The following is a 14293-nucleotide window of genomic DNA, read 5'->3' as shown; positions in this document are numbered from 1 at the left end:
AAGCTGATGGAGCAAAAGCATTTAAGTTTAATTTGCTCGTAAATGAGTACGTAAGTGGTTGGGTGTGAACATATTCTTCCAGTGAGTGAAGCCCGGAGGGAGGACTTTGTGCGGTTGGCGGTACGGGAGTGAGCAGAGGGTAATTTAGGTGGAGATTCGAATATTCAGTACCGAAAGGGAAATAACCTTATCGAGAAAGTTGAAGACCTTTCTCGAAACGTAGGTTTGATTTTGCAGTATTTTTTTTTTAAATAGTTCAAATACGATTCAATATTAATCAAACATGGTTGTTTTCCAGTTAATCTTCAACGTTTCAACAATGACCATCACGCATCATCCTTTCACCAAAGGAATTAATTTTAATTACTAACGACTCTTCAACGACCCATTCTCCTTCTACTCGACTGCGAAGCACCAAATCGCAGAAAGCACAGAAAGTCATTCTTTTCTTTCCACATCATTACGATCTAATCCTTTCACATTTGTTAAAGTTTCACCTCCTACCCACGCTTGATGCTGATGGCACGGGCGTAGCAAGGATTTGAAATAGGGGAGGCTGGAAAATCAACCAGCAACGTAGAAGTTCGGCAAACTTTGTAGACGTTATGCAAACTTCGTAGCATTTTGAGGAGCTGCATAAAACTTCATAAAAGTGCAGGAAATTTTGTAACAGTTGAACTGTTGTGGAAGATCTAAAAGTAGTTAAGCAAACTTCTTAGAACTTCAGGGATCCTCGCTTCAGCTTAGGTAACTTCGATGCAGTTCTTCAGAGATCTTACTTCAAAAAAGCTCAATGACCTTCTTGGAAGCTCTGGGAACTTCGCTAAATTTCAAGAAATTTTCCAGATGTTTAAGAATATTTGTTGATGATGGGGGTCTTTCCAGAAGTTCACCGATGCTCAGCAATCATCATACAACTAAGAGATATTGAAAAAAATGTGGAACTTTGAATACATTCAGGGAATTTCATAAAAGTTGAGTAAATTTTGCAAAACTTAAGGGAGTTTTGTAGAGGTTAATGGAACTTTGTATAAATTACATAACATACTTTCAGACATCCTCCCTAGACAGCTAGAAATATCCAAAAGATTTACAGATGGACGAAGATATCAGTAAAGTCCTCTGAATATTTTTTTAACACTTCAATCTTCACTTCAAAAGATCTGAAGATCTCCAACTGTTAGAAAATAGCAATGACGTCTAACAAATATTATCCCAAGACAGCAGTGATCAGGTAGTATTCCAAAGATTTCCAACTAATCGAATACGTCTTACGTAGGTATTTTTTAAGGAATTTATATACATAATTCAAAACCAACATTGAAAATTAGTTTGAAATTTTACGTCAATATTTTTTTGAAAATAAATTGTTTTTCGCAGTGGCAAAGGTTTGAAAAATCGACTTATGATTTCTCATATATAAATCATGAGAATTATGTTGGATACTGTGATTGGAATTTGTATTTATGACTTTAAGATTTAAAAAAAGACACTTTGAACTTTGAAAACATTGTGCCTTCTAGGATTTAAAAAATATAAGGAATCAAAGTTTATTATTTTTACTAGAATTTTCCTTGATCATGTATAAAGATCAGTTTCTTCGCGAAGTTTCGAAAAACTTAGATAAGAAATGAAAATCTACTATGTTCAGAGATTTTCCTTTTGTTATACTGCTTTAATGAAAAAATATCAATACAATTTACTTTTTTTGAAAATACACTCGTTCTTAAAAAAAAATAATTTGGTTTTGACGACCTTTGCCCTTCGACTTTTGGATTTTCAACACTTTGTCTTTACAACATTTTGTCTCTTTGAACTTTTGTCTTTTCGACCTTTTGTCTTTTCGACCTTTTGTCTTTTCGACCTTTTGTCTTTTCGACCTTTTGTCATTTCGACCTTTTGTCTTTTCGACCTTTTGTCTTTTCGACCTTTTGTCTTTTCGACCTTTTGTCTTTTCGACCTTTTGTCTTTTCGACCTTTTGTCTTTTCGACCTTTTGTCTTTTCGACCTTTTGTCTTTTCGATCTTTTATCTTTTTGACATTTTATCTTTTCGACCTTTTGTCTTTTCGATCTTTTGTCTTTTCGACTTTTTGTATTTTCGAACATTTGTCGTTTCGACCTTTGTCTTTTGACGTTTGGTTTTGCAACCTTTTGTCTCTTTGACCTTATGCTTTTTTGACCTTTTGTCTTTTTGACCATTTGTCTTTTTGACTTTTTGTCTTTTTGACCATTTGTCTTTTTGACCATTTGTCTTTTTGACCATTTGTCTCTTTGACCATTTGTCTTATTGACCATTTGTCTTTTTGACCATTTGTCTTTTTGACCATTTGTCTTTTTGACCTTTAGTCTTTTTTTCTGTTGTACCTTTCAACCTTTTCGACCTGTAATCCTTTCAACCATGTCATTTCAACCTTTTGTCTGTTGTACCTTTTGATCTTTTCGACCTGTAATCCTTTCGAACGATCATATCATTTCGACCTTTTGTCTTTTAACCTTTTGTAATTTTTGACCTTTTTGTCTTTCGACCTTCTGAGTTTCAGCCTTTTGTCATTATCGACCTCATGTCCTTTCGACTTTTTCTCAAAGTTATATTGTTTTGTATGCTGAATTTTTTTTCCTCCAGTTAAACTGGTTTAATGAAAAAATATCAATACAATTTACTCTTCTTTTAAATACACTCATTCTTAAAAAAAATCGGTTTTGACAACCTTTACCCTTCGACGTTTGGATTTTCAACACTTTGTCTTAACAACATTTCATCTTTTAGAACTTTTGTCTTTTCGACCTTTTGTATTTTCAACATTTGTCTTTTCGAGCTTTTGTCTTTTCGACTTTTTGTATTTTCGATCTTTGTGTTTTTACGTTTGGATTTACAACCTTTTGTCTTTTTGACCATATTCTTTTTTGATATTTTATCATTTCGACCTTTTGTCTTTTTGACCTTTTGTCTTTTCGACCATTTGTCTTTTTGACCTTTAGTCTTTCAACCTTTGGTCTGTTGAACCTATTGACCTTCTCGACCTGTAATCCTTTCGACCATATCATTTCGACCATGTCATTTCGACCATGTCATTTCGACCATGTCATTTCGACCATGTCATTTCGACCATGTCAATTCAACCATGTCATTTCGACCATGTCATTTCGACCATGTCATTTCGACCATGTCATTTCGACCATGTCATTTCGACCATGTCAATTCAACCATGTCATTTCGACCATGTCATTTCGACCATGTCATTTCGACCATGTCATTTCGACCATGTCATTTCGACCATGTCATTTCGACCATGTCATTTCGACCATGTCATTTCGACCATGTCATTTCAACCATGTCATTTCGACCATGTCACTTCGACCATGTCATTTCGACCATGTCATTTCGACCATGTCATTTCGACCATGTCATTTCGACCATGTCATTTTGACCATGTCATTTCGACCATGTCATTCCGACCATGTCATTTCCACCATTACATTTCGACCATGTCATTTCGACATTTTGGTTTTTCAACCATGTAATTTTGACCATGTCGTTTCGCCATTTTGTCTTTTCAACCATGTCATTTCGACCATGTCATTTCAACCATGTCATTTCGACCATGTCATTTCGACCATGTCATTTCGACCATGTCATTTCGACCATTACATTTCAACCATGTCATTTTTACCATGTCATTTCGACCATGTCATTTCGACCATGTTATTTTGACCATGTCATTTCGACCATGTTATTTTGACCATGTCATTTCGACCATGTCATTTCGACTATGTCATTTCGACCATGTCATTTCGACCATTACATTTCGACCATGTCATTTCGACCATGTCATTTCGACCATTACATTTCAACCATGTCATTTTTACCATGTCATTTCGACCATGTCATTTCGACCATGTCATTTCGACCATGTCATTTCGACCATGTCATTTCGACCATGTCATTTCGACCATTACATTTCAACCATGTCATTTTTACCATGTCATTTCGACCATGTCATTTCGACCATGTTATTTTGGCCATGTCATTTCGACCATGTCATTTCGACCATTACATTTCGACCATGTCATTTCGACCATGTCATTTCGACCATTACATTTCAACCATGTCATTTTTACCATGTCATTTCGACCATGTCATTTCGACCATGTCATTTCGACCATGTTATTTCGACCATGTCATTTCGACCATGTTATTTTGACCATGTCATTTCGACCATGTCATTTCGACTATGTCATTTCGACCATGTCATTTCGACCATTACATTTCGACCATGTCATTTCGACCATGTCATTTCGACCATTACATTTCAACCATGTCATTTTTACCATGTCATTTCGACCATGTCATTTCGACCATGTCATTTCGACCATGTTATTTCGACCATGTCATTTCGACCATGTTATTTTGACCATGTCATTTCGACCATGTCATTTCGACCATGTCATTTCGACCATGTCATTTCGACCATGTCATTTCGACCATGTCATTTCGACCATGTCATTTCGACCATGTCATTTCGACCATGTCATTTCGACCATGTCATTTCGACCATGTCATTTCGACCATTACATTTCAACCATGTCATTTTTACCATGTCATTTCGACCATGTCATTTCGACCATGTTATTTCGACCATGTCATTTCGACCATGTTATTTTGACCATGTCATTTCGACCATGTCATTTCGACTATGTCATTTCGACCATGTCATTTCGACCATTACATTTCGACCATGTCATTTCGACCATGTCATTTCGACCATTACATTTCAACCATGTCATTTTTACCATGTCATTTCGACCATGTCATTTCGACCATGTCATTTCGACCATGTCATTTCGACCATGTCATTTCGACCATGTCATTTCGACCATTACATTTCAACCATGTCATTTTTACCATGTCATTTCGACCATGTCATTTCGACCATGTTATTTTGACCATGTTATTTCGACCATGTCATTTCGACTATGTCATTTCGACCATGTCATTTCGACCATTACATTTCGACCATGTCATTTCGACCATGTCATTTCGACCATTACATTTCGACCATGTAATTTTTACCATGTCATTTCGACCATGTCATTTCGACCATGTCATTTCGACCATGTCATTTCGACCATGTCATTTCGACCATGTCATTTCGACCATTACATTTCAACCATGTCATTTTTACCATGTCATTTCGACCATGTCATTTCGACCATGTTATTTTGACCATGTCATTTCGACCATGTCATTTTGACCATGTCATTTCGACCATGTCATTTCGACTATGTCATTTCGACCATGTCATTTCGACCATTACATTTCGACCATGTCATTTCGACCATGTCATTTCGACCATTACATTTCAACCATGTCATTTTTACCATGTCATTTCGACCATGTCATTTCGACCATGTCATTTCGACCATGTTATTTCGACCATGTCATTTCGACCATGTTATTTTGACCATGTCATTTCGACCATGTCATTTCGACCATGTCATTTCGACCATGTCATTTCGACCATGTCATTTCGACCATTACATTTCAACCATGTCATTTTTACCATGTCATTTCGACCATGTCATTTCGACCATGTTATTTCGACCATGTCATTTCGACCATGTCATTTTGACTATGTCATTTTGACCTTTTGTCTTTGTGCGGAAAATCGTGTCTACTTGAAAATAACATAAATATTGCGTGAAAAGAAGTTATACATTTTTATTTAAAGGTATTGCTCTACGATTTTAGTCCATTTTGAAGTGTCCATTGTCCTATCAGAAAAAATAAGTTTAAAAATCTTTAAAATGTATTTTTTTTGCTTTTAATTTTGTAAAAAGTTTTTTTTTAAGTTTTTAAAAATAATTGTTTTTTTCATTGCGCAAATCTTTTTGAAAAGAGAATCTCCAATTTCCTACATCTTTGTCCCATTTTGAGATCCATTTTCATGCTTGGATTTATTTCAAATTAAATAACAAGCCTTTGAGAATTTGCCATATAAGATACTTGTATCGATTTTTCTTCTTTAGTTTATTGTAAAATATCGAACAAGCCATTTCTAAAAATTAGGCGAGAGTCAAAATGATCAAATTCTAGCACAAACTTGGTTCAACGCTCCTAGCGAACAATTATGCGAAGTTTTATGAAATTCTGACAAGTAGAATACTGAATCTTCCATTTGTTGCGATCAAGGAATCAACAATATCTCCGAATTACAACATGACAAGCGATCAACGAGCTGAACGATAATGCTTTGTCAGAAATGGAAAGCAATAATGATATAATCTTCTTCCTTTTTTTTCATGACAAACAGCCTTTCGAATATAGTTCGCTCGCGCCGGTAGATGGAAACGACCAAATTGTTGGCAAGCTGCTTCACGGAGTCTAAATGAGAATTTTTTTTTGCTATGCCTTTTCTCGATTCCGATCAAGCTATTTCCTCAACCATGTTTTATTGCAACAAAGCAGGCAACCACTCCAATCGAGCTGTTTTGCAAAGAGAGTTCATCGAGGTAGTCGTAGCAAGCGTTTTGTCTGTATCATCCGTTGCTTTTTGTGTTTGGATTCGCTATTTGCGATCATGGAGCTTGAAATTTTTTTCATGATCCTTAATTTGTATATTTTTTTTATAAGTTCAGAAAATTCAATCAGTTACTAAAGCGAGGGGATTCACCCCATACCCGTACCCTCTCCTCTGTCTACGCCCATGGCAACCAACGTTCGTTCCGACCCAGAACTCATTCATAAATTATGTTAACAAGCTATGGGACCATAATGGCGGGTGGACGGACAGCTTAATGAGTTTATCGTCGTCATCGCTCCCAGAACTGCATCCCAAATGAATGGACTCGGACTCTACTCGGCCGGGTAGATTAACCGGTAGTCAACCGGTCGGAAAATGCGGTGAAATAAGTCGTTAAAATTTCGAAATACTTTCCTCCATTTCTAATTGGACCAGACGACCAGACGGGGATTCATCGTGTGATTAATTATGGACCATTTTTGGGGGTTTGGAATTTTCGAATGGGACGTCTGATCGGTCATTAGCATTCGGGACGGACCGTCGTTTCGCATTGAATTGTATTTTCAAAATGAAGCGACGGTTTTTCACGCACACCTCGGAAAGCCCCAATTAGACTTGCTGAAAGCTCGACAAGCTTGTTAATATTCCACTCCACAGCAAATGCCAAGTGTGTGGTGCCAAAAGTCACGCCGTCAGTTGTCACGTTCCTTCCGGTGGTATTCGGAGAAAATTAAAACAATTAGCCCCAGAAGAAAAACCGGCAAGGCGAGACCATTTCTAAACGATCAAATAATTACCGCCTCGTGATAATTTCAGCGCTAACGTTTTCATTTGGCTCCGAACAGCGAATCAACTGGCCCGGCCTGCCTTTGTGTACGCAAATAGAACATGAACTGTGCGATCTCGACGACAATAATGGAGAACAGGAGAGCCTTTCCCATTCAGGAGCGTTCGACGGCGGAATTGAAAAGCAAATGATGACGACGACGACCGGCTGCTCGGCGGACCGTTTCGTGGGAAAATTTATGAAAATGATAGCCATTATTCGACCCCACAAGCATCGGGCCCCGGCTGTTCTCGATTTCCCCAACAATTGGAAAAATAGCAAAGATCCGGTGCTTTGTCTTAACATCCCCTCGGGTGAGTCGTTTCGCGTCCTATTTCTGACTTTGCCCGGCATGCTGCATGACCCAATGACAATGACGGCGGCGACGCGGGACATTTGGGAGGGGCAGCGAATATTGGAGCTTTCTAATTGGAATCGAATTGGCGTCTCCTTTGATGGTGTTTCGCAGTGCCAGGCCAGAGCAGCCAAAAACGTGCATGTGCTAAATATTGACTTTTTGACCTAGGAGGCAGTCTCTTCTTGTGGCATAATCCACCCGGGCACGGTAGTGTATTCTCACTGGGTGACAGTAGATTAAAGTCATTGCCACTGTATGACTGCTGTGGATGGGAATTTCTCCCCCGGGGGCACAACAGAAGCAACAGAGTGGCAATTATTTGTCGTTTAATTTGAATGTTTCTTTTCTTTGGGTTGAATTGAAACTGTGCGGTGGGGAGTAGTGAATCGAAGCATAGAAATTGTTGGGATGAATTTTAAAGTTATCAAAAACGGAACTTTGTTGCCTAAATCGCACGAAACATTTGAAATTCAAGCTGTTGTAAATACGGAGATGCACTAGACAGTTGGCCACAATTTTCCATAATAAGGATTAAAAAAAAAGCTGTTGTAAACCAAACGTTTAATGTCCGTTCGCCCACGCAACCTGAGAACACTGGGAAAGGGAAGAGTTTATAAATTTCCCAAATACCACCTATTGAGAGCAATCGAACTGAATTGTTCATAAGAGTGAAATGTGGTAAATGAGAGATTGAATTTGGAATTGAATTGCGGAGTAAGATTTCCGGACCATTCAGAAGTGAATACCATATCAACTCTAAGGATCTTTCAGCATTCAATAGTGTATTTTATGCAGAATTATGGAGAAAAATTGGCGCGACTTCTTATGAAAATGATAGAGAGTTTGGTGAGAATTGCATGACCAATACGAAGAATTGGAAGACAATTCTTTGGTTCAAAAAAATTTACTCTCCTCTGAGTAGATAGCTGACTACTCAACAAGCAATGGAGAGCAGTTATAAAACACCTGAGTTGATCAAAAGTTGAATAGAACAAGAATGTGGTTGCATGGAGCGCTTTTGAATGATTGTTTGCATTCGTTTAACACGATCAAGAAACATTGTTCAAATACACTAAAAGTTGCTATCAAGCAGGTTGTCCTGAAACGGATACAAGTTAAAGGCTGACTGAAAGAAAATTGGTACACACAAAAATACCTGTAATTCGTGATTCAATAATTTTAAAAAGTTAATTAATGGTGGCTTTACAGTACTTTTACAGTAAAACTTCAAAGTTACAGCATTTGATAATTACATTTTTCCAGTTCGAATGAAATCTCGACCCTTCCTCTTGATGGAGCTCATCAGCGCCCTCACAGTGAAAACGGACACGGAATCAGCGCATTTCTTCCATTTTGTCCGCATTTGCTGGATGTCCTAGACTGCCCCGCCGCTTCGTCGAAGTGGCTGCTTTGAAATTGTCCAGTATTTTTCAATTGGTCGAAATTCTTTAGGGACAAAATCGATCTTGTTGGCCGCATACCACTCCACAACCACCTTGGAGTAGTGGCAGCTGACCAAATCGGGCCAAAATATGACTTGGGCCCTATGCTTGCGGGCGGATGAACGGAAATACACGCTTTTTCAGGCATTCTTCGATGTAAACTTGGTGTCGAATATGTGACGAATTGTTCCATTATCAGGCCACAACTGCAAATTGCTTGCCAAATCATGGAATAATTCATCAAAACACGGTCGTACAAGAGCCTTGCGCGCTTTTTGGCCACGGAATTCTGCTTCATGTGTCGGTTTGGATGTTTACTGGCTTTGTACGACTTATATCCTTCCCTGGCAAAGATGTTCAGCACCGTTTGAAAGTTGGCGTTGTACCTTCTGGCCACAACTCGGATCGAAATACCGGGGTTGGTTTTAACGCACCTCAGCACTTTGCTGCGCAGCTGACGATCCCTGATTCCAGTTTTTTCGTAGGTCCGCTGATTCCTTTCCACACTCAGGGTTTCCTTGTAGGTTTTGAGCAATCGACAAACTGTTGTTTTCGACATCTTTAGCACTTTAGCCAGCTTGGAACCAGACCGCTCCGGATTTTCCAGGTGTTTACGCACAATATTTTTTCTTCTTCCGAGTTCCCTTTGACAGTTTTTCTGAACGCGATCGACTACTTTGATCAAACTTGCACCAGGTGTTCTCTATAGAAGTGTAAACAAACCACTGTCAATGATTTTCGATTCCCAACAATAGAGGCGTGCTGGCGGCGCTCGAGGGGCGTACACAGATAAAAATTCTGAATTTTAATAGTGATGTAAACATTCATTCACGTAAACTTGTATTTCATTTCACGCAACCGAGCAATTTGTAAACAATGTTGTTTGCAATAATGGGCTTTTGTATACAATATTTGCTACATTGCATGAAATGTCTCAGAACTTTACATGATATATAATGTAAACTTATATGATATGTGACGCTCCATTTATGTGCATCATACTAAACAGAAATTTACACTACTTTTTCGAACTGTGTACCAATTTACTTTTAATAAGCCTTCCTGACATATTCAAGTAGTTAAGTTTATATTATTTTGATCAGATACTAGATTCCATACAGTTGTACAACTGAAAAAGTGCAGGTTAACAATGCATTTATATTACACCAGCACGTAATTTTAAGCTGATGGATCTTTAATTTTTCAAAACGTCTTTATGAAGAATCGAAGGAGTGTTGCTCGAGAACATTATGTTTATGCTAGTTTCTAGAACATGATAGATACTAAGAAAAGGTTTATTATCCATCAGAGTAAGTGTACACAGCTAAAAAAAAGTAGTGTAAATTTCCGTTACTATGATGCACATAAATGGAGCGTCATAAATCATACAAATTTACATTATAAATCGTGTAAATTTATGAGACATGTCATGCAATATTCCATTTATTGTATGCAACTTTCCACCTTTGTTTGCAACATTTCTTGCAAGCTGGTAGTTTACGTGAAAAGGAAGTTTACATGCATGAATGTTTGCATACATGGATGTTTACATAACCAGTAAAATTCAGATTTTTTTAGTGTGTAGTTAGTAAGCCTACCATGTTCGTATTCCATTCCCGGCTGTCTTAATTTTGGTTTGGATTACATAAACAACAACCTAAAGGGGCAACAACCTAAATTTAATTGCCTATAATAATGTTTTCCAAAATATGTTGTCAGACTGGTATTTAGTTTTAAAAACTCCGACTTTTGCGTCTTTTAAGTTGCATGATTTTGTATATATTTCTTGAAATGAAAGAGTACAAGTTGTTATAAAGGAGTTGAACACACTTTTAAATCAAATTCTGTAGTTAAGCTGGCGCTTCTGCTTTTTCCAGAACTTCAGGGTAGTTTTTCTCAAAACTTCATGGAATTTCTGTACATAATTTTAAAGGTTTTCTTCTTCGAATTTAAGGGATGTTCTTCCCAGTACTTTAGGGAAGTTCTTACAAAAACATCAGAAAAGTCCTTCAACAAGTTTAGGGAACTACTTCCCACAATTCCAAAAAAATTAAGGATTTTCTTTCAAGAACTCCCACAGTTCCCAGTGTTGTTCCACTCATGATACAAAAAATATCAATTTGCTCTCACAATAGATCCGCTATCACTTGTGAAATTCAATATTAACTCACTCAACATATCAATCGTTACAATCTCAAATGATATAAAAACTCGCTTGAGTCATAATAAAAACTCACGTGAGATTTTCTGTCACTCTACTTAAAACGCTCATTCCCGCACGGCCTTTGAATCAACCGTGAGTTCATTGGCTATGGTTTCTGTCATTAAGATATTTTAACATAGGCGCTAGGTTCCGTTTATGGAGCTTTTTGACGTTTAATCAGCGCACACTACTGCACCATCGAAATCGAAGAAGTGCAAGCAAGACGAGAACAGATTAGTGGGAAAACGATAAATCCAATAATATCCGTGTGCTAGATAGATAAAGTCAAAAAGGTCTGCATCTGCTTGCTGCTGGTCGTTTTTGCAGTTAGTTTTTTATTGACCTTTCTGACGTTTATAACACGCACACTTGAGTAATCCTATATTCAAGTGAGAAGTTTGTTAACCTCACTTTCGCTCCAGTCAAAAATATTGGTTTGTTATTGTTATCCTCACTTTCGGAACATCAATACACGCGCATATAGAATGTACTAATGGCTGAGTGGTAGCTGGCGCACAGTTATACCACTCAAAGGAGTTGTAGGTACTTAAATTGAAACGTTTGTGTTAGAGTCAGTGTATAATGAGTCACTCCAAGAGTGCAGCCTTCATGGGCGGTGGAGTGGGGCAGCCACCACACCAACCAGAGATGATGCATCCTACTGGAGGCAATGGCCAAACTGGACGTTGTACTAGCCAACACCGGGTCGGTCAGTACATACAGAAGGAATGGTGCAGAATCCGTCATCGACGTGACGTACTGCAGCCCGTGTTTGGAGGGCAACCTACACTGGAGGGTCGATGAGGGTTACATCCATAGTGACCATCAGGCGATTTGGTACAGTGTGGGGCCAGATGAGAGGCGAGTTGCAGGAGGAAATCCTTCCTGCGCTCGAGGCTGGTGGACGTCGTTCTTCGAGGAAGAGGTCTTCGGCGAAGCACTGAGGCGGGAGCGAATAACCCCGGATCTGACGGGGGAAGAACTGGTAGCAGCGCTGACAAGGGCGTGCGATACAACCATGCCTAGGAGAGCCTATCCCAGGCATGGCCATAGACCGGTGTACTGGTGGAGTGAGTCGATTGCTATCCTTAGGGCGTCTTGCCTCCAGCCGAGAAGGAGGATGCAACGAGCTCGTACGACTGAATCTCGGGGGGAACGCCGTGTCGTTCTTCGAGCGGCTAAGGCGGCCCTCAATAAAGAGATCGCCAGACGCAAGCGTGCGTGCTTTGACAGCTTATGCCAAAGCGCCAGCACGAACCCATGGGGGGATGCCTACAAAGTGGTCATGGCCAAGACCCGCGGCGTGGTGGCACCCCCGGAGAGATCGCCGGCGATGCTGGGTTCTTGTTTCGACGTAGGGACGTAGACTCCTGGCTGCGGATCCCAGGCGTGGATCAGGGAGGAGTGTCTAGAGTGATGAACAGAGAACTTGGCGATATTGCCAAGTCGCTGGTGGTGGGCAAGGCCCCGGGCCCAGATGGGATCCCGGTTGTGGCTCTGAGGGCGGCTGTTGCGGAAAATCCAGACATGTTCCGTTCTGTTTTTCAGACCTGTCTGGACGTAGGCATCTTCCCAGATGCGTGGAAGCGGCAGAGGCTGGTGCTGCTCCCGAAGCCAGGAAAACCCCCCTGGGGACCCGTCAGCATACAGGCCCATTTGTTTGCTGGACACCACTGGTAAACTGCTTGAGAGGGTCATCCTCAACAGGTTGTCGTCTTACACCGAAGGTGTAGACGGCCTGTCAAGCTGTCAGTACGGGTTCCGAAAGGGCAGATCCACGGTGGACGCCATCCGCGACGTCATCCAGACGGCAGAGGTGGTCCACCGGAAACGAAGGGGCATTCGCTACTGCGCGGTGGTAACCTTAGATGTGAATTTTATTAAGGATTTTCATCCAAGAACTCCCACAGTTCCCAAAACTTGGATCTTCTTCCCAAATCTTGTGAGAAATTCTTCTCAAAAACTGTTCTTCCCAGAGCTCCAGGGTACTTTTTTCTTGAAATTCGGGGTAGTTTTTCCATGAACTTAAGTGACGTTCTTTCCAATACTATAGGAAATTTCTTCGAAGGAAGATGTTTTTCTTTCAGAATATTTTCCCATATCTTCAGGGAGCTTCTTCCCAGAATTTTAGGTAAATTTTACTCAGACCTATAGGGAAGTGCTTTCCAGAACTTAATAAAAATCTTAGAACTTTTGTAAAATCTTCCCAGAACTTTTTCAGCATTTTTTCTTTTCTTTTATTAACGAGACTTTCAGCCTTAGGCTGGTTCATCTCTACTTTTTTAGCAGTTTCTCAGAACTTCATGGATCTTAGAAATTTAGCGAATGTCTTCCCTGAACATAAGGGATGTTCTCCTCAGCACTTTAGGGAAGGTCTTCCATGAACATCAGAAAAGTCCTTCCTACAAATTCAAGGAACTACTTCCCACTGTAAGGATTTTCTTCCAAGGACTCCCACAATTCCCAAAATTTTAAGGATCTTCTTCAAAAAAATTTGGGGAAGATCATCTCAGAACTCCATGGAATTTCTTCCCAATACTTCAGGGTAGTTCTTTCCAGAACTTTAGGAAAGATCCAATAATTTGAAGAAACATTCTTTATTCATTATTTTAGAGTAAAAGGACTTATAAAATGTTTCCAGAAAAACAACAGAGTTTCCACAAATTCTGAAAACTTTTTAGAGCTTGTATAAATTCTTCAAAATTTACAGAACAAAAGCAAAAATTCAGGAATTTAAGATTTTTTTTTAAAGAACTTCTTGCAAGTTTTGAAACATAACAGATCTTCAGGAAAATTCTTTTCCTTGCGTGGTTCTCAGAATTTCGTAACAAGTTTTGTTTCTTATCAAAAAATATTATTTTTTTTTTTTCCTTTGGTTTGTTTTTTTCCGTCGATCTTGTTTTCCGTGCTGAGCACCAATGCTACCGACGTGCCAGGAAGGC

General features: G+C 39.2%; 2 protein-coding genes across 3 annotated transcripts in view; both read right to left on the bottom strand.

The window, feature by feature from the left end:
* LOC135711355 (uncharacterized) overlaps positions 1 to 14293 on the bottom strand; it is a 679421-nt gene that overhangs the window by 318793 nt on the left and 346335 nt on the right. The window lies entirely within an intron of this gene.
* Positions 1064 to 2897, bottom strand: LOC135711403 (uncharacterized). Its single transcript, XM_065234281.1, has 3 exons — positions 2803 to 2897; positions 1993 to 2087; positions 1064 to 1071 (listed from the first exon to the last, which is right to left on the bottom strand). The coding sequence occupies exons 1-3, from the start codon at positions 2895 to 2897 to the stop codon at positions 1064 to 1066; spliced, it is 198 nt and encodes a 65-aa protein (XP_065090353.1).

The sequence above is a fragment of the Ochlerotatus camptorhynchus genome, unplaced genomic scaffold, assembly GCF_037179485.1.
Source record: "Ochlerotatus camptorhynchus isolate MF236.1 unplaced genomic scaffold, CSIRO-AGI_Acam_v1.1 ptg000432l, whole genome shotgun sequence".
Lineage (NCBI taxonomy): Eukaryota > Metazoa > Arthropoda > Insecta > Diptera > Culicidae > Ochlerotatus > Ochlerotatus camptorhynchus.
This window is presented reverse-complemented; position numbering and strand designations above follow the sequence as displayed.

Coding starts and splice junctions, on each gene's coding strand:
- LOC135711403 (XM_065234281.1), bottom strand. CDS start 2,897: ATGGTCAAAAAGACAAAAGGTTGTAAATCCAAACGTAAAAACACAAAG. Junction 2,088..2,802: donor AAAAGCTCGAAAAGACAAAT/GTTGAAAATACA, acceptor AAATACAAAAAG/TCGAAAAGACAAAAGATCGA.